This window comes from Canis lupus, chromosome 17 (genome assembly GCF_011100685.1).
Source record: "Canis lupus familiaris isolate Mischka breed German Shepherd chromosome 17, alternate assembly UU_Cfam_GSD_1.0, whole genome shotgun sequence".
Lineage (NCBI taxonomy): Eukaryota > Metazoa > Chordata > Mammalia > Carnivora > Canidae > Canis > Canis lupus.
The window spans coordinates 57,445,077-57,465,205 of NC_049238.1; the positions used below are offsets into that span (position 1 = coordinate 57,445,077).

The 20,129-nt window shown below is 44.1% G+C and overlaps 1 protein-coding gene across 1 annotated transcript in view; it reads right to left on the reverse strand.

Moving 5' to 3' along the window:
• Positions 1 to 20,129, reverse strand: part of NOTCH2 (notch receptor 2) — a 182,687-nt gene that overhangs the window by 18,832 nt on the left and 143,726 nt on the right. Inside the window, exons 24-34 of the mRNA XM_038561934.1 lie at positions 18,731 to 18,843; positions 17,291 to 17,796; positions 15,619 to 15,966; positions 14,687 to 14,829; positions 14,277 to 14,487; positions 13,766 to 13,862; positions 12,161 to 12,329; positions 11,209 to 11,510; positions 10,324 to 10,471; positions 9,385 to 9,482; positions 3,563 to 8,487 (exon numbers count right to left, since the gene is read on the reverse strand). Of these exons, the coding sequence (XP_038417862.1) occupies positions 7,099 to 8,487; positions 9,385 to 9,482; positions 10,324 to 10,471; positions 11,209 to 11,510; positions 12,161 to 12,329; positions 13,766 to 13,862; positions 14,277 to 14,487; positions 14,687 to 14,829; positions 15,619 to 15,966; positions 17,291 to 17,796; positions 18,731 to 18,843 (3,524 nt within the window). The 3' untranslated portion in view covers positions 3,563 to 7,098. The remainder of the gene's footprint in view (positions 1 to 3,562; positions 8,488 to 9,384; positions 9,483 to 10,323; positions 10,472 to 11,208; positions 11,511 to 12,160; positions 12,330 to 13,765; positions 13,863 to 14,276; positions 14,488 to 14,686; positions 14,830 to 15,618; positions 15,967 to 17,290; positions 17,797 to 18,730; positions 18,844 to 20,129) is intronic.

Here is a 20,129-nt window from a genome sequence, read left to right on the forward strand (position 1 = left end):
AATTCTAAAGAATATTGGAGATGTGGATAGAATACTTAATACAGCAGGTATGCAATGGTATTTCAAAAGTAGTGGTACTATTTGATAAGTGTTTCTGTGCAATTTCTAAATATCTTCTAACATATTTGTGTTGATAAATGACTTTTAAAATTCTTCATACAAAAAAAAATTCTTCATACACATAGGGCTGCTGGTTGGTTACAATTTTTTTCTAATTTGATGTTGCTATGTTCAGTGATACCTGTCTATATAATACTGACCCTTTGAAGCACTGAGATTTTTAACATGGCTTCATCCATGTGCAATTTTTGTGATGTTCCAGATATTCTTAAAATAAATTCATCAGCGCTCACTGTCACAGTCCATGCTCTGTGTATAACATGGTGTGAAAATGGGATTCTTTCTGGCTTGGAGTTTCAGCACAGGCTTCTGTTGATGTCAGCCAGCCAGAGGCCATGAGGAGCACCCCTGAGAGTCAAACAAAGACGGAGTTATTGCAGATTTGCTGCAGGGAAACTGCACACAAAGGGGAGATGTGGGTTTGTAGAAGTGGGTGTAAGGCAGGGTTTATTATAGGATTGCCTTTGTGTTAGGTGATGTAGAGATGGGTTCAAAGATGAGCATCTTAGTGAATTTTATCCAGGTGGCAGGCATGATCAGATACAGTTATGATTTTTATCTAGCAGGTGAGAAGAATAGAGCAGCGTTAAAGCTATAATTGTTAAAGAGGCAGCAGCCACTGAAGTTGTCAGGAGTGGATGTATTTGGTAATATTTGTAGTAAGTAATTTTTTAAAAGGTTATGGTGTGTGTGTGTGTGTGTGTGTGTGTGTGTGCTATTATAAATGTGATATTCTCTTCCATTGCATCCCCCAGTTGGTTTTTGTTTATAGCGGAGGTTTCTTTGTGAATTAATTTTACATCATTCAATTCACTGGATTCCTAATGGTTAAGTGTTTCAGTAAGTTTTCTCGGGTTGTCTTATTAACCTCCGATGTAGATAGCTTCTCTTCCTCCTTTCCAATTCTTATATATAAAGCCCTATAATAACCACAGTAACACAGATTCTGGTATAACATGATTGGTGATTGGTGTTCATCCTCTGCCAGGTTCATGTTCTTAAACCTTTTCAAGGAGTACAGATAAAGTAGTCATGGAGGAGAAAAAGGTAGAGAGAAATAGAGACAATCCATGACAGAGAAACTGGAACTGGGTGCCTATAGCCTGTATTTGGCTGACTCAGTTCCTGTGATAGGCATACGAAGAAAGGGACAATTTGCAATGAGGTTCTTGCAAATCTCAGTCAGGTTTCAGAAGCTAAAATCAACCCCAAATATATTTGTACTGAGGCAGACAAGTGTCACCGGGTAGTGCCAAATAGCAGCCAAGATTCAGACAGAGATGGATTATCCAGCTAGCCTCCAGAACTCCTACCCAGGTAGCCAACAGCAGGCTCACCCCATCCACATAATTAAGTTTGCAATTATGCAATCCCACATTTTATACAATTGCATTTAAAATATATTGCCTTGTGGTTTAGGCTATTGCACATTAACAAAATTTTTTTTAACAATGTTTTTAAGAATAAAATAATCCGGGCAGCCCTGGTGGCTCAGAGGTTTAGCGCTGCCTTCTGCCCAGGGTGTAATCCTGGAGACCTGGGATCGAGTCCCACGTCAGGCTCCCTGCATGGAGCCTGCTTCTCCCTCTGCTTGTGTCTCTGCATCGCCCCCCCCCCGTGTCTTTCATGAATAAACAAAAATCTTTTTTAAAAAAATAGCCTGGAAACTATTAAAAAATAATAAAATGATCCCTACAAACCCATTTATGAAAACAAGTAACTGGGAAAGGAAACGGGGAGGAAGAGTGGGAGGGGAATGGGATGAGAGGGAAATACGGGAGTCTTTGTATCATCATTAAACATTTGAAACAAATATGATAACAAGTAACATTTTATATTAGATATTTATACATTTCTGTTATTATAGATATGTTTTATTGAAGTACAATTTATGAAAGTAAAATGCAGAAATCCTAAGCATAAATTACACAAATCTGTACATATATATATTCCTGCAATCACCGCCCAGGTTAAGATATTTTCAGACTCTAGAAATATTTTTCTTGCCCTCCTCTCAGTCAAGACCCTTCTCCCAGAAGAATATCCACCATTATGGTCCCTATTTACCACTGGTTTATTTTTCTTGAATGTATATAATGGAATCATATATTCAGAATGTATTCTTTTGTGTCTGGCTTAATTTGCTCAACATTATGTCAACGACAATTCTTCATGTGGTTGCATGTTTCCTTTTTCATTTCTGTGTAATATTCCAATGAAAGGAGGTACCATAATCAGTAAGCTATAGGTCAAAAGAAAATATTTTCTGTTTCACACACATTCACACACCTACTCCTCCTCACCTACTTACATACTTCGCATATGCCCTCTCTCCCTTCCGGGCTTTACAAGCACTTGAGTCTCATTTCATTTTCAAAATATTGGCAGGCAGATGCAGCAATTGAGCCAACTACACGCACAGCTGGCTTGGAGCAGTGTTTGCTGGGAAAGTGTCCGAAGCAGAGGCAGTAAACAAAGTCAGTTTCCCCGCTGCCCATCCCATTCTGGACTGTGTACAGGCATTAAGGTTGATTGTTGTAGCCATCATGTTCTGAAAGAGGAGCTCGGCCTCCTGTCCTTGCGCTGTGAGGTAAGCACCAGTCCCTCTCATGGCATGACTGTGGCCCGGTGTCCAAGCCCACCATTCCAGCTGTGTGATGTAGCAGCCCCTGGCCTCCGGACTGCTCTCTCTCCTTGGATTTCATGGTTGAGAGAGGCCTGGATCTTTCTGCCACAAACAAGGACCAGGTTTCTAGATTCGCAACTGCAAAGGTAGGATGTGGTGAGCGAGCTAGTGGCCCACAGCTCAGATCCACAAAAGCAGGTTTCCAGCAAGTCTTTAGCTCCTAAATAGTCTGAGGAGGCAAGGTCAGCTCTGAGACGCCAGCCTGCAGAGGACCAGACTTGGGCAAATTGCTCCTTAGCTCTCAAATTCATTTTCCTTTTATATCATTACAAAAGTTAACATGAAGACTTAATTGTATCTTATATGAAATGATAATGCTCTCAGGATAACCAATATGTTCTATCAGTTGTGTTAAAATATATTTGTGCAGATCTTGAATAAAGCTCCTACATCTATTTAATTGAAGCATATCCTAAGATTTCCAGTCATTTAAACAAATATTTCTACTATTTAGAATTACATATGTGTGATTCAGAAGTTTCTGCAAAGCTAACAGAATATGGAAATAAACTCAATGCTAAAGTTGATACAGGACTGCTAATGCCATATATATCACCAATGTCAAATATTTGTGCTCAAATGTCTCCCTGATTGACTTCTACAAGTAAATACATAGAAGAACTTGGTGACAGATTTATAGGCAAAATACTATTTTAGAATTATATATATATTAAATTCTATATAAAATTTACTTTGAGGGATGATATTGCAAGCTAACAGTTTAGGTAACAGTAGCATCAGCATTATTAGTCATACCTCACTTTTCAATCCTGGCTTTAGCAAACACACTCCATCTCCACTGGAAGGTACTCTGTCCTGAGCAAGTGTCGATTTGTCACCAACTAGTAAACAGAAAAGTGACTCTGTCTTGTGATGCATTCTGTTTGACGAAGTTTCTTTCCTCAAAAGTATTTCTTTGTAATCTGTCTGGAGAAAGAAAAAGATTCCTAGTGCTGGGCTTTGTGGGATTCAGAATGAAAAGAAAATTATTTATCTCTCAGCAAATTCTGACATCATCAGGTATATAATCGCAAGACCAGGGACACAGGAATGGAAAATAAAAACTGCAATGCCACAGAGTTTGACATGTAATCTTTATTTTGTGATAAAAATGTTTTCATATGAATTTCATCTTAACTACTTTGAATGAAACTTTGAAAAGTAAAAACATTGTGCATTTTCCTTACTGTGTCATAGTTAGGAACATGCAGTCATTTTTCTTGGTTACTGGGTTTCTCATACAAACAGATATAATATCACTTTTAAGAGAAATGTACACAAGGAAGGAGCGCCATAGTACCAAACAGTTACAAGTGGGAGCATCAGGTCTTTTAACTGTGTCCTCTCAAATGATCATTATACATTCAATGTGTTGGTTAAAACCACAATCTCCAAACTGCCTGCCAACAAAACATACCTTTGGTTCTTTTCTATGCAAGAATTGTGCACCAGCAAATATAATAACAAGATAGTATAATGGGCTTGAGCATCACGGTTGATTGCATACATCAAAGTCTTTCACTCTCTCTTTCCCTTACACTTTTCCTTCCCTTACCAACATGTAAGTCAGAAAATGATGCTTAACACAAAACAGAAGAAACAAACAGAAAAATCTATCCCCAAAGGTAGACAGAAGAGGAGTCAAAGGAAGAATTTATAAAAATAAAAATAAACCAAAAATGATAGGGGAAGGAAGGTGATCTATACATGGCATAAAAGATACATCCTATAAAAACTTAGTCTCTAATTCAGAAGCCAAATGAGAAAGTGGTTCTCCAACTCACCTTCTCTTTTATTAGGTGCTATACAACTCAAGGTTCTCAAAATCTAAGGGATTGATAAATGCTTGAAAGGCAGTGTCTTCTTCCTCAATACTGAAGCCTGTTGTATGTAATGGCAGCTTTCACATCCCCTTCCCCCAAGCCCTAAGAATCCCAAGAAGGAGAAACAAGCAAGTTAGGCCTACACTGTGGCTGGGGAGGGAGGAGGCCAGAGAGGATCCAAGCTGTTGGGTCAGAGGCTGATACTTTCAGGTAATGGGGATGAGATGGAATAACAGAGAGGGGCATATGTGGTGGGGTTCACAGTGGTCCATGCAGAGAAGTTCTCCCCATCTGAATTAACAATGGGTCCAAGGATAGAGAGTCGGTATTCAGAAGATAAAATGGTACACACTATGAAAGGACTGGTTGAGTTGCCACATGACAAATAAAATACAGAATGAACAAACAGTATGTTCATATTGAGGCAGAACTAATTATTTTTGTTGGCTTGATGAACTTGGGCAGGACTGAAAAAAAAATCTGTAGATTGTCATGTTAACAGACATCTAGGGGTTATACAGGAGGCCACAGAGAAATCAGGTTAAGTGGGATGCTCTGATGAGCACTCCTAGCCAAGGAAGGAATAAAGACCATCATTCAAACCAAAACAGAATAGGAAATTTCCCTGTCAATATCTACAAAATGCCCCAGCAGAACTAATTTCCCAGGTGTCATGACATCATAGCACCAGGTAGAGATGACAGTATGATCACAGGACCAACTATTAGCTGACTCAGGGAGAAGAGGAAGAAAACTTTTCCTCCTATTTCTAGTGTTGACTAGAATGCTTCTGCCCTTGACAGGGGGTCATGGAAGGTGCCAAGACCACAAATGCAGGAAGCAGACTCAAGTACAATATAATCACAATCTCAGCATGAGCATGATAAAGACAGTTAAGTCTTTCATTGTCCATCATCATCTAGAAAGTGAATCTAGGAAAGGAAAATGTCCCGATAAGCTTCTACATTCATTGCCTAAAAGGGAATGTCATGACTGCCATAAAGGAAAAAAATGGTAGCAACAAACAGCAAAGGCTGCCTCATGGTTTCAACTTTCTAATAGGGCTGGCGAGGACCCTAGAAAACCAGGCCAGCTTGCTTGAACATAGAAAACCCATGTGTTTGGCAAGAACCTACTTAGTTGCACAAATAACTCCGAGCACGCTGTGGAGAGGGAAGCCTGGTGAGCAGGCAAACAGTCAGAAAGGAGACTGCAACCGCACCACAAAAGGAACACAGCTGTCATGGGATCCCTCCAGCTAAGCAGAATTCAGTTCTCAGTGGCGAGGGAGCATCGTTTGAGACATAGTCTTCTATGGAGATACCTGGAAGGAAAGGCTCAACAGCTAAGGCTAGCTTCCCCTGCTGGATGAGTGAGTGAAGCAGGCTGGGGGTTCTGAGATCTGGGAACAAATACGTTTCACACAAGCTGACAGTGGAATGGTAGGCAGGAAGGGTCTTGTTAGTGGTAACCACTTCTCCCATGAGTTAACGTGTCTCTTGGTCATTCTGACACTACAAATCTTAGTTTTGTTTTGTTTAGGGGGGCACAGTACCTGCACTGCCAACAACAAAACTTCACACTGACTAGGTCCACAAATAGAAAAGAAAAAATTCTCATCCCTCTTCCTGGTAAAGTTTATAGAAAGCCCTGCATGCAGGCAAGAGAATTAAGGCAGTCTTTTCAAAGGGTCTTCTGTCCCCAGGATGGGTTCAAAGAAAACTATCTTGCTCCCCTTCCTCTTCTAGGAATGATATTACATAAGAGACTGCAATAGATTCATTTTCTAAAGAAACATACTTGAAAGGTATATGCTGAGAACTACAACCAAAGCAAACCCTGTGAGACTCCTGGGGACACTGGGAAAGGAGGGTGAAGTTGCTTTCCAGAAAAGGAATGATTAAAAGCACAAAGGTCTTGTCCTGTAACATGCCGGTGGGTGGGGCTGCACAACCACAGAGAGGTGCAAAATGTAAAGCACCAAACGAAGTCAAAAGAATTTCCAAGGAAGGTAAGATGAGACAGGTCAACTTAGGCAGAATTCCAGGGTCCAAGCCCAAAAGGACTGTACTGTAGAGTCTTCTCAAGGATATGGCAGACACCCCCAGGGCTTAAAATGCAGCCCAAGATGCAAGAATGTCTGGGCTACAATAGGCATCCATTCTTTTCTCCAAAAGAAAAGAGTAAACATGGTCCCAGGTCTTATATTTGTTTTGCATTTCCACAAACTTGGCTTGATGGGTAAAAGATTAAAAGAGCCATGTTCCCCCCACCCCAATCCTGCAGATAGCCAGTGAAGCTGACAAAATTGCTTCCCTTGCATTATCTAAAAGATAAAAGCATCTTCTTTCTCCTGCCTCCAGAAGCTAGTTCCAGAGATTTCTTCATTTCTCTCCCGGATGACCTTCATTTGTTCCTCAGCAGCATTTATAATAGGCAGCTCTGTCCCTACACTGGAGGCAGGCTCTTTCATGCATAAACCTGCATGTTGCTGCGTGGTGGCTCAGACATGTGTGTTCCAGGTCCCCGCTGACCTCCTCCAGCACCCCCAGGGGTAGGGCTGGTGGTCACATCTGACCAGTCAGAAGCAGAGTGGGGTGATGAACTTGACCACTGGTCAGGAGACTCTGGGGATGGTGTCAGGTAGGGATGCTCACCCTGGAGGTGACCACTGTGACTAGGTGTTCGCTCAGCAGCATTTGAGGAAGCATAACTATGCTGTGAAGGTGGTGTGGGATACTTGCCCACAGATGCCGGAAAAGGATGATAGGCTGGGAGAATGGTCTGAGCAACCTGCCCATCCTGCTGCGGCACCATGGCAGTGGGGAAAGCCATACTGGGCAAACGAGCCATTTCTGGAATCTGATACATGGTGGGCATAGGGCCTGCAACAGGTGGAGGGCAGTTAGACTGAGGCTGGGGAGTCCCTGCTGGTTGGGCAATACTGCCTTTGGGGATTAGCTGGAAAGTCACAATGGGGGGCAAAGGTTCCCGAGGGGTAGTTATGTGCTTCCCTTCAGGCGGCCTGCTCTGGGGAGGTATGCCAGGATGCGTGCTCTCAGCTGGAGCCAGAACCATACCAAACATCTCATTGTACTGGGTCTCATTCATCTCCATGCGGTTCATCCAATCTGCCGAAACAGTGACAGGATGGAGCCTACCCAAGCTCCCTGCACTGCCGTTGCCTGGGGGAGCAATGTGGTGGTGGGACAGCAGCTGGCTAACTGAGGGAAGCACAGTGCTGGCACCATGAGCCAACGGCTGCATTTCATGCAGGTTAGAGAAGGACAGTGCATGCTGAGCATGGGCTGGGGCAGGGGGGGCAGCGGTGGCCAACATAGGGTTGGGTGAGGCCTGTAAGATTCCAGGGGATGTGATCATTGGAGAGGATGTGGTGTCAGAAACATATGTGTGAGGAGACTCTAAGGAATCAACGGGGGATAAGGTCACTGAGCTCTCAGACAGCTGACCCTTGTCACTCAGAGACTTCTTCCTCCTACTACCCTTGGCATCCTTGGCCTCCTTGGCAAGGTTAGGGAGGCTGGTAGGCATGGTACTCTTGGTATTGGGCCGTCTAGGCTTCTTGCCCATGGGGGTATGCTTTAGGCTGAGGAAAGATCTGTTGGGCCCACAGATGACAGGTGAGAGTGCAGAAGTCAGCACAGTGCCTGGAGGGCTTGGCGTCACATTGTACTCATCCAGGAGGCGCACGATGTCATGGTGCATGCGGTCCCGAGCCACATCCCGGGGAAGACGATCCATATGGTCTGTGATGTCCCGATTGGCAAAATGGTCTAACAGGATCTTGGCTGCTTCATAGCTTCCCTCCCGGGCAGCAAGAAACAGAGGTGTCTCTTCCTACAGAAAAGGCCAATTAAAATTAGCAACGCTCTTGAGAATATGCCAGGGTTCTCAAACTTTTTGTTATTAATAATCTCGTAGACATTTTTTTCTCCCTGTTAGAAATTTTAATACCACAGATAAAACGTCTATCTGCTTATGCACTGAATGGATATATGTAGCTATATATATAGAAAGAGTAAGATTATTTCTTCCTTCCAAGAATCAATTTTGCCCAATGTCTCCTTAGTTGGTAATGTATGAAATAAAGCATGCCCCTGAGACAAAGATTTGCTTAAAAGGGCACTGAGCTTGTCAAAATGAGTTCCAAGAGGAAAAGAAAGAAGTTAGAAATAAAAAAGGTAGGAGGGGAAGAACCTAAAGCAGGAAAATAAGAGAAAGCAAAAGGAAACAAAACATGATCAAGAAAGAATTAAAGTAAGGGAAAAGAGAAATTAAACAAGAGAAGGTAAGATGAGCAAGAGAGGGCAAACATGACCTAAGACTCAGAGGAAGAAGAGCAAATAGCAAAACGCTATGGTGTCCCAGGACAGAAAACAAAAGCCACAGCAAAGAAAATGAAAATGAACAAGAGAAAAGGAACTGAGTGTAAACAGAACAGATAACCAGGAGAAAGGCCAGGGTGAAAAAGGCAAAAGGTAGAGAAGGCGACACTGACGTTATTTATAGGATGACCTGGTTCAGACTGAATATTGTGGAGGCAGAGGACTCACTCTTCACACTTCCCTGGGTGAGCCCAATGCCCTCCCCTCCAGCTCTCCGGGGCCAGTTTCCATCCAACCTGCCTCCCTCTATGTGTATACTCCTCACAAGAGGAGCTACAGGACAAAAGGGAAGGCTTTATAATCTGAGGCACTACTCCGTCTGACCTCCAACTCAGAGCCCAGATTTTACCTTGTTGTCTTGCATGTCTCGGTTGGCCCCATTTTTCAACAGCAAAAGGGTTGCCTCCACGTTATTGACAGCAGCTGCCCAGTGAAGAGCAGATTTCCCTGCAGGGAAAAATATGTTTACAAGAAGACAGAGTAGAGGGACATGTCCTACTCCCGGTATAAGGAAGCATCATGACCTAAACAAGGAAACTTTGACCTTCCCAGAGAGCAGCAAGCCAGTTGTCTGTGGGGCCTGTGGAAAAAAAGCTGAAGTGTTGTCTTTTTATTCAGTTCTAAAAATACTTTTAAAAAAGGCTGCCTAGCCTTCAGAAGACATATAGGTTAAAGGGTCATTTGTCTATGGTACCCACGTCCTCCACAAGCCAGAACCAGCACACTGAGGACAATAACCTATTTATCACACACCGGAATGTCTATTTAAGATATTGCTCAAGGGATGTCTGGGTGGCTCAGTGGTTGAGCATCTGCCTTCAGCTCAGGGTGTGGTCTTGGGGTCCTGGGATTGAGTCCTGCATCGGGCTCCCTGCATGGGGCCTGCTTCTCCCTCTGCCTGTGTCTCTGCCTCTCTCTGTGTCTCTCATGAATAAATAAAGAAAATCTATTTAAAAAAAAGATATTGCTCATAAGCCCCTAGGGAAGTCAGTTCACAAGTCCTCATATCGAGAGTGATATGCCTGGGAACCTACAGAGGCAAGCCTTTTACAGACTGGCTTTGAGATCCAAGAACCTTCACTAAAAATCCCTTCCCACCTTTGTCTAGGAACTTCCCAATGGCTTAGTTCTCTGAACTTACAATGTTGAAAGAAAAAACAGATGAATGAAAGAATCTGCAGTGGATTCAAATCTGGGACAGCTCTTTAAAGATTGTGTAATGATTTTCCCCTTAGAAGCAAGGCATGCTTTGCAGGCAAGAATCCGACTCCCTGCCTCTCGGCCCTACCATGGTCATCCACTGCATTCACATCTGCTTGGCAGTTGATTAGTTCTGCCACCATTCCCTCCACAGCTAGGCGGGCAGCCAGGATCAGCGGTGTAGTGCCGTCGTTCATCCTGGCATCCAAATCAGTTACTCGGTTGCGGATCAGAATCTAGAAGATAAGAAAGTACAGAAAAGAGAGTTGCCTTGATAGAAGAAAATAATGAAGCTAAGTGAACAAACAAGAGCATCAGAGCTAATGCTACACTGTAAGTTCCTGGAGGGCAGGGAATGCTTGCTATCTTTGTGTCCAAGATTCTATCATCCTCAATCAATAAACGTTGAATAAATGGATGAATGAATGAATGAATGAATGAACAAATGGGTGCTCAAGAGACAATGGTTCATGTCTTCTACTTCCTAAAGAAAGGAGGGATGTGGGAAAATATGGTGTATAGTTTTAAGATGAATCAGAATGCTTCCAGTTTTCTCACAAGGGTAAAATAAAAGGGCATCAAGGAATACACTGTGAATATATGTCAAGAAAACCACCAAGGAGCAGCATGTAGCCAGAAAAATCTACAAAGGGAGAGCTGATAGTAGTCAAAAGCTATATATCAGGTACCACTTCCATCTGATCCATTCACTTGGGAGGCATTTTGGCACATCAAAAAGGACTGTGGCTAAGAATCAGAGGACTGGTGTGATCTGGTTGGCTCTATTGCTATCTGGCTGTTAAGTCAGTTGGCCACCATTCTTTTCCTGCTTTCCCATCCAGCAAGCATGACTCCATCACCTGCCCTATTCTCTCAAAGAATTTTTGAATGAAATGTAATTGGATCTTCAGTGCCTTAGCAAAGAGAAAACATTATAGATCCATGGAGAATCAGCCCTACTCCTGTTCTTTACCTGGAAGACCCCCTGGGCATCAGCTGCCACTGCAGCATGGAGAGGGCAACGGCCCATGTTGTCCTGTGCATTGGCATCTGCACCTGCATCCAAGAGACGCTTGGCAGCATCAGCCCTGGAGTAGCGGGCTGCAAGGTGCAGGGCCATCTCACCAGTCCGGTCTGTCTGGGCCTGCAGGCTGGCACCCTGGTAGACCAAGTCTGTGATGATGTTGGCAGAAGAGTCTTCTCCGTCTTCATCTTCATCACTCATATCTGAGCTGCCTCCTCGGAGAGAAGCCAGCATCAATGGGGTGCACCCATCTATAAGAAAGGAATTTTTCAAAAAGTATTCAAGGAGAAGAAGGATATTAATGTTCAATTAACCAAACTATTGGAATAGTTCCATTTGAATAGTTATTCTTATGGGGAAAAAAATCCCCCGGCTTCTCGTGGTAATTGGCAATTAGTTTTACATCTGCCATCTACTTTTCCTCTGATAAGAGTCCTTTCTGTGAAGAGTAATGGTAAAGTAAGTCTTTTTAAGCTGGGCTCTCTTCTAAGTTAAATGAGTCTTTCTGTTTAAGTTCCTAAGTACTATGCTATTTTAAGTGGGGCCATATTTTAAAATGTCCAGTATTAACAGAATGATATGCACTAAGGTATCAACCAAATTAATCTTCTATCCCTCTGCTTTGGGATATTATTTCTACTATATTATCCTACTAAAATCTTTTCCATTAAATCAGCATACCTATTCCCAAGCATGCTGTACATGAGGCAATACAAAATCCTTCCCTACTCATATAGGTTTTTAATTTCTGCAAGCCTGTATTCCCTAAGTATTCATTTCCTCGGTGATTTATTCTGTGCAATTGGCAAAGAGCATATCACTGAGTGGGGCAAGAACAGGCGCAACACAGAACCAAAGGCAGGCATGGCAGGTGGAAAGGGGGAGGCTTGAGGGTGCTGACCTGGGCCACGGACATTCACATCCAGCACGTCCACCTCCTGCTCTGCCTGTGGAGGAGTGAGTGCCAGTGATGGTGTCCTGCGGATATCTGCAGCCTCAAGGTGCTGCTGTGTCCATGGACGTCGATCAATGGCATCATCTTCTTCTGAGAGCAAAGCTTCATCTTCAGCCTGACAGGGGAAAACAATGCAAGAATGCTGCCTGTTGACTTGGACCACCATCAGGAGCTGCAGACAAGAAGCCAGTCCAGAGTCTTCTACCCATTTCTCTCTTTCTACTCTACCCTTTAGGGTGCATCATCCACACCAGCTTCCTGTTGCTCCCAGGAGGTGGTTCCTGTCACCCTCTTCTGTGCTATCAGTACAACTCTCCCAACTTGCCCATCCCAAATTACAGGCTTCAGCCTTAATATACCATCTATTTTGCCTACCAAATATACAAGCTGTAGATTCCCAAAGCACCATTTCCTTCCTCTGGACTTGTGCCTGGGTTGGACCCTCTCTATCTGCCATGTCCTGTCCTGATTCTTTGTCTAACTCCTACCATTCCTTCCAATAGAATTAGACTTTAATTTCTCTTGTGGGTCTCAAAAAGCACCCTCTGCTTACCTTTACTTAACTATGTGTTAAGTGCTTACAAGGCACTACATGGCAACTTCTACCGCTATAGGTTCATGAGAACAAGAAAACATACCTTGTTCAACATCACCTACCTGTACTTAACACACAGTGCCCAGCGCATAGCTAGGACCCAGGGAAATAACTATTGGGCAATAATTACTATTATAGTTTTAAAAGCAGCTCCCCTTTATTGAATATTTACTATGTGGTAGAAAATGGGTAGGATGCTTCATATGTATTGCCGTATTTCATCTTCACAACAACTCCCTATTTTAGAGATAAGGATAAGTAGGTACAAAGAGGTTAAGTCATTTTCCAGCTACCAAGTAACAGAGTTTTGGATTTAAATCCAGTTCTGATTGCAACTAAAGCAATGTTCTTAACCATCATGCCGTACCGCATGCCTGTATTCCTCAAGCATGCATATCTTCAAGTTGCTTTAGACTATCCATGGATATATGCATATCCCAGTCATGTAGAGCTATGGAAGGATTGTCTCCTTTTTCACATCAGCTTCAGCCCGATCTACCTCTTACTTCTATATGGTTTTAGTTTCCTGGGCTCAAGATTCAGAATCTCTAAACTCAATGGTCACTGGATTTCTTCTACTGTGTAACTGCACCTTCCTTTCCAGAAGGAGGAGTATCCAGACAGGATAAGGGAGAGATCTAGCAATAAAGGAAATAGCTACTTACACACATCAATCCTTATTCAGCTACCATCAGCATGATTCTTAAGGAAGTAAGCTCACTTGTTTTATTATTTTTAAAGAGTTCTTAATGAAATGCATATGCAGGAAACCCAAGGCCACTGATGACCTAACGATTCCTGGCTTTCAAGACAACTGGGGGTAGTAGCCATTGCCTGGCGGCATACAAAGACTATTACCCTTTTCTCCCATTCAGGACTCTAGATACCAAAGGACAGAAATCTGAAATGTGACCAGATAGTGGCTGACAATGATGGTTGTACCATGGCCAGCTTACCTTGGCTTTCTTTGGCTGGGGCCCTTCATCATCAACCCAATGTTCACTTGTTCCAGAACCAATTAGGTTAGCCTCTGAGACTTGCACTGAGAGATTTCTGATAGGACAAGATTAACAAGGGGAAAAACAAGAACACAGGTTATTATAAACTAATATCATGTTTTCAATCCTTTTTGCCATGGCTATCCTTAAAGACTTTCAGGGGCCTTGGCCCAGGAAGGATGGGCAGTATTTTATGTCCCGTTGCCTGAGTAGGCATCCTTTTCTTTCCCATGGATCAAGAGCTTACAACAAAAGTGTGCCTCAACACAGAAGCCAAGCACCATCGCTTGAGTATGTACAGAATAGTTATTTGATAGTCACTCAGCAGGAATTCAGAATCACAGTCAAGTATGGTAATGTGGTGTGGCCAGAGATTGAAATTTAAAATTCTAATTCAACAAGATCTCCTTTCTGATTTATCCCTGCTTATTACTATTGTGAATAGTAGCTTGTTGGCAAACCATCTTACTTCAGCCCCACGGCATCTTGTCCCACTGGTTCACGACGCTTGTGATTGCTGGAGTCTCGGCGAAGGGTGAAACCTTCAGGCAGCCAGAGGGAGCCATGCTTACGTTTTCTTTTGGCCATGATAACTCCCAGCAGGATAATAAATAGGATAATGACGACAGCGACAGCAAGTAGATAAAGAAGCTGAGTGGGTTTTGGATTCAGAGATTCACCTGGAAGTGCAGAGGGAGAGGGAAAGTGCTGAATAAACCTCTCAACATTAGCATAAAATTCATTTAAAGGGCATGGACTGACTGACCACACCAGCCCTGAAAAACAGAGTTGCACACTGAAAGGCATGCCCTTTCCTCACTGCCCTCAAGTAACACCTCCCCTTCTCCAAACCTTCTCCTTAACACCACTGTTACTCACTGACAACAGATACAAGAGGGTAGGACAAGGTCCCTTGGATGGCGTGAGAAGCCAGAAGAGCTGCTGCTGCATCTGTGTTCTTGAAACATTGGTCTGAATCTTGAACACACTGGCGGTTGTCAATTTCCAGAAATACCTTAGAGCTGTAGGATGCCAAGGGGAAAGAGGAAAAGGGGAAATGGTGAATAAAACAGAAGAGTGTCAGTCAACCAAGTCAAGTTGGAAAGGATGACATAAGCCTTCCTTCCTCACCTTCTACACTAGGCTCTCCACCTCTGTGATGGTGCCTCCAAAAGAACTCAGAAACTAAGACCCTGTCCCTTTAGATCCTAATCACTAATTCTCATTCCCTCTTGGACTATGTTTCACATTCCTGGCACCTTCTGACTAAAGCAATGCAAGACCAAGTGAGGAAAGTGGGTAAAGCTGGTCCTTATTCTCCTTTCTCTCTGCATCTGGATCCTAGCTAGGTACAGAGTCAAAAGTCATGGGACACACCAACCAATAGTGGGGTGCAGTGACAGAACAATTCAAGATCATTACAGAGACTTCTATAATAAATGCAGTGCCTTGTACAGAAGACAAGATTAATATAAAAGAGGAGTCAGTAAGTACTAAGGGGATTTGAGGCAACGCTGGCAACGGGTACAGGTTCTGACATTTGAGGAGGCCTCCCTGACATCCTGCCTTCTGCTTGCTCCAACGTACTTCTTAGGATACCAAGACCAAGTCAAACCTTCACCCTTAAACACAGTAACCGGCATAATGAATTTGTTGTACTTGGTGGGCTGTTCTACTTGTTTGAGCTCTGCATTTTTAGGTTGAGCTAGTCATTTAGGTTGTTATGACTTCTGTGTATCAAAGTACTTGGCTTTACAAGCTTTGAGAAATTAAGAATTAAGCTTTAAGAGGTCCAAAAACCAAAAACCTACCCAGCCACCTCTTGTTCTTGATCACCGGGAAGGGATCTGCGAGTCATCCTCTGCTTCTTTGTGGCAGCTGACTTCTCACCATAATAGGGGTAGACCATGAGTGCCCCCTGGGAGTCCCGTTTAATGTGCAGGTTGGTATGGAGCAGGGTGCCCAGTGCCCGCAAGAAGCTGCGGGCATCCTGGAGCAGTTGCTCTGGGGGCATGAGCACCACTATAACCAGGGTCCCCTCTGCCAGGTTCTCTGGCCGGTCAGCAGCACAGTCCAGCCCATCCCAGCCACACTCCTCACTGTTGCATCCCTGGTCACAGTGGTTGTCTTTGAAGTGGTCTGCACAGTATTTGTCATACCTAGACAAGGAGAAGCAGAAGAGGGAGAGAACAAGGAAACAGTTCAGAATAGACTACAGGGCTATTTGGTTTTCTACTTGGAACTGCTGTGGCTTTCCTTACCTATCTTCTGTGGCCCAGATGAGATCCCTTTGTCCAATCTCTTATCCCCAACTGCGCAGAGTCCATATAATCTACACCACTTCCTTTCAGTGAGCGTTCCTCAAAGGAGAAACTGCACTGTGCCCAGTATGCTGCATGGGTTCCAGCCCCCCAGGCAGCTGGTAATCTTAAGTCAGCTTTGTAAATAAAGCTGCATACCTGAAACAAAAATCAACCAGGGACACACTTCCTCTCTTTTTTTATCCACTGTGCCTGGTGAGTTGACAATGAGCTTTTAGAAGTAAAATGTGCTTCCAGGAACTGAATCATCAGGGCTCTACAGAGGACCCATTCCCTTCACAAACAGGACTGAATCCTAGCTCTGGAAGGTAGGTAGGTGTCCTATACAAGACACCAGATCTAAATTATACAGCCTCCTTCAAATCTGAGAAAAGGAAATCAAGTCCCCAAACCTAAAAGATGCACAAACTATTTCATCTCCACTCTCCTCCTCACTCCTACCCATTGATAGTTTTGCTATTGGTATGACTTGCCACACTGGCTCAATGAAGAGCTTGGGAGTCAGCAATAGCTGTATGGACTCTGACGAGTTCTCTAACCTCCTAGCTCTCAATTCCCTCACCCGTAAAAGACCACTAACAGTATCTATGTCTCATAAAGTTGTTGAGAACTCACTGAGGTTAAATTAAATGGGATGTCTGCTAGGAAAGTTGCTATGTAAAGTTACTATGTAAACCATAAAGCACCTTGTAATTGCCAGTGACGACCAGGGGGGTTAAGTGGCCTGATCTGGCTTATGCTTTCTGATAAATCTAGATGGGGAAACCCTGTTTAAGAGAAAGGATTGGGGTGAACACAGAGAGGTACAGACCTTTCCATTCATCCTGCAGGCAGGTTATGTGAGAAGCTGCCTGGGAATGGGTAACACGACTTCCAAAAGTTATTTTCCCTAGGAGGTCATGAGAGGCAGCAGGTGAGAAGGCAGAGAGAGGCAGAGAGAGGGTGGCTGCGCGTGAGCATTCCTGGACCTCTGTCAGCAAGGGAGAGCACAGGGCAGCGTGCGACGGGGCAAGGCTGACACACAGGAAGAGGGCCTCAGGGCGCCAGTCTGAAAAGCAGAGGCAGCTTGAGCTGAAGCCCCGGAGTGGTTAGGAGCAAGAACGAGGAACTGAGGTGTGTTAGTGATAGTCTCCCTCAGCTTCTGGGAACCCTGGACCCTTACTTGCATGTCTTGCTGTTCCCCTGGCATTCAAAATTGTCAAAAAGGCACTCCGCTGTGTTGCACAGCTCATCACACTGGTTGTTGATGTAATCCCAGCAGGGGAGTGGGGAAGAGCAGTTGGCCCAGGGGTTCTCCATGGTCAGGGAACAGTCACCCCCATCCCACTGGCAGGCATGGCTGTTGCAGGCCTCATCGCAGACGCCGTCCCGAGCTTTGTCGGCACAATACTGGCTCAGGCAGGTGGCAGGAGGGGTGCTGGTGGGAGCCATGTAAAGTTCACAATGGCTACCCCAGAATGGTGGAGAACACTGGCAAGAGTAGTAAGGAGGCTGGCGCTGAGGATAGCAGCTACCCCCGTGTTGGCAGGGACTACTGGCACAGCCTGATTCACAGTCCTGGGGGTTGGGGCAGAAGCAGCGTGGTCCTGAGGCCGTGTGCACACACTGCTCTCCTCTCCTGCACTTCACTTGTCCACAGCTGCTCTGACATTTCGCTCCGGAGAATCCCTGTGGAGATCAGTGAACAAATGAGGACAGCAGGCCTCATTTTTCCTCCTAATCCCTTCTCTGCCACACCTCTAGGAAGATAAAGATTAGACACATGGCTAAGATTCCTCCATGTAGCCTCCTGTGCCATGTTCTAGGAAGGAGCCTCTTCAAGTCAACCTAAGGTCAGAGATGAAAGTTCCACGGGATGAATGTAGAATTCTCTTGCTTTAAGAGCTTGCTTCCAGAAATTAAGTCCACAGGTCATAGGTGAGATAAGACTCAGGTGACATAATAAGCACCTTCCCTAACCTTCCTTACCATTCACATAATCGCTTTAGTAGGGGGAAAGTTATTTCAGGAATCTGGGACATCTAAAGCTTTCCATGTCACTCTATTCTTGTATTTCCTGCTCAGCCAGACCAAGGGTACTGCACAGGTTTCCTTTTGGTGAGTCCTCACACGTAGTGATCTCTGTTTTAGAGAGGTTTTAGCCTCTGGCAGAGGCCAAAGAGTTGGCAGAGCAAAGGGCTGAAAACAGGCTTCCTTCTAGTGTAACAAACAGCTTGCTCCCAAATAGTCCCTGCTAAGGAATGTAAGTAGAGTAGCATTTCCAAACAACTCTGCCCCAATCTAGGGGCAAGACTACCCTCTGGCACAGGACCCAAAAGCCTGAGACAGTAGTCTTGTTTTCAAGGGAACATTCCACTACTTCCTGTGGATTTCTCTTAGTGCTTCCAAAGACTGAGAGTCACAGGTTAGGGAACTCACTGTGTCTGGGAGTATCTTGACAGCTTTAAATGGCAGCTCAGCACTTTTGTGAAGGAGCTAAAATTGAGAAATCTCCCCACCAAGAAAGTTCCAGATAGAGGTTGGAAAAACCAGTTTTAATCTGGGCTTTGTCCAGATCGTATGAAAGATAGCACGCCCCTTAAATAGACAACACGGCACTTACCGGGGGACAACGACAAATGAAACCATCAGGCATGTTGCTGGCCACAGCACACGTCCCCCCATTCAGACAAGGCATCTGGGGACACACATCGATGAAAGTTTCACAGTGACGACCTCAAAGCAGAGAATGGAAAGGAGTTTTAAAAGGCAGAAGTAGTAACTGCATATTACTGAACAGAGTGCTGCTGAGATGGGAGCTAGCCAAACGGTGAGGGATGGGGCAAGAGGTGTGAGTGCAGTCCTAAGCCTAAGGGAACATGAGAAGATGAGAAAAACTTACTGGACCGCCACTGGCTCAGGCCAATACCCCCATATGTCTTGTGCACACAGTAAATGTACGTGGCATACACTCCAAAAATAGACTCACAAAACAGTATGTACGTGGACATTAAAAATCACTCTACCCCGACCAAAAGAAAAGGAAAAAAGGACTCAGCTTTTCTTTTCTTTGAAGATACTTTAGCTTACATAAGCCAAAAGAAATATTCACTAAAACTGTTCAGTGCATTTTGTTAAAACTGTCACCTTCACAGAAGAGTCTACACTGGGCCAATACATCCAAGTGGTGATTTGTAGCTTACAGAGAATTTTCATGCATAACATCTCTTTTCAATCATTTTCTAGCCTTTCTGTAATCTGATCAGCACTGCTTTAAAGTACAACTTAATTTTTGCAGAGTTAATTTCCTCTAGGAACAGTTCCAAAACAGAAGGCACCTCAAGGCCACTGCTGCATGATAAAGTGAAGTAAGCAACTGAAACCGAGGGGAGACCTGGAGACACAGCTCCTGGCAAATAGCAGGAGATGGACCCTGTCTGGCCCACAGCCATTGATAAAGAGAAGAGGGGCTTTCAAAAAGAAAGTAAAATAGTAATAATTTTGGTCAGCCAGAATTAAGAGGCAGGGGTTACAGGTACCTTCTCTTCAAATCACAGCAGCAGCCACTACCCAAGAGCAGCCATCATGTGCACCTAGGAATCAGGGGGCAGATAGCTCCTCAATGTTCATCTCAACAACTACATCCTACAATAACTACAACCGATGAGCTCGAAGGATTCTTTTCAATCACAAGTGTGGAAAATGCATCACCACTACTTCCTGGTGGTGGGACCTAATTCAAGGTGGTCTTCAGTCCTTCATCTGTTTCCCACTTTCTTTGTAAGTGCTTGTCAGTCCTTCCAGATAAAGGAAGCCTCAGAGGCAATGAAAGAAGCAGCAGCCAGTTTTGCTTCTCTGGCTTCCCAGGCATCTCGTGGCTAATATGAGGCTGTAGGACAGACTGCTCATATTCCATCCAAAATTGTCTCAATAGGTATGATGTTCATAATGGACTGTTTCCCTTTTGACATCACATCCAGGCATCATTTGTAGTGCAAAATCCCTCCCATTCTTCATAAATT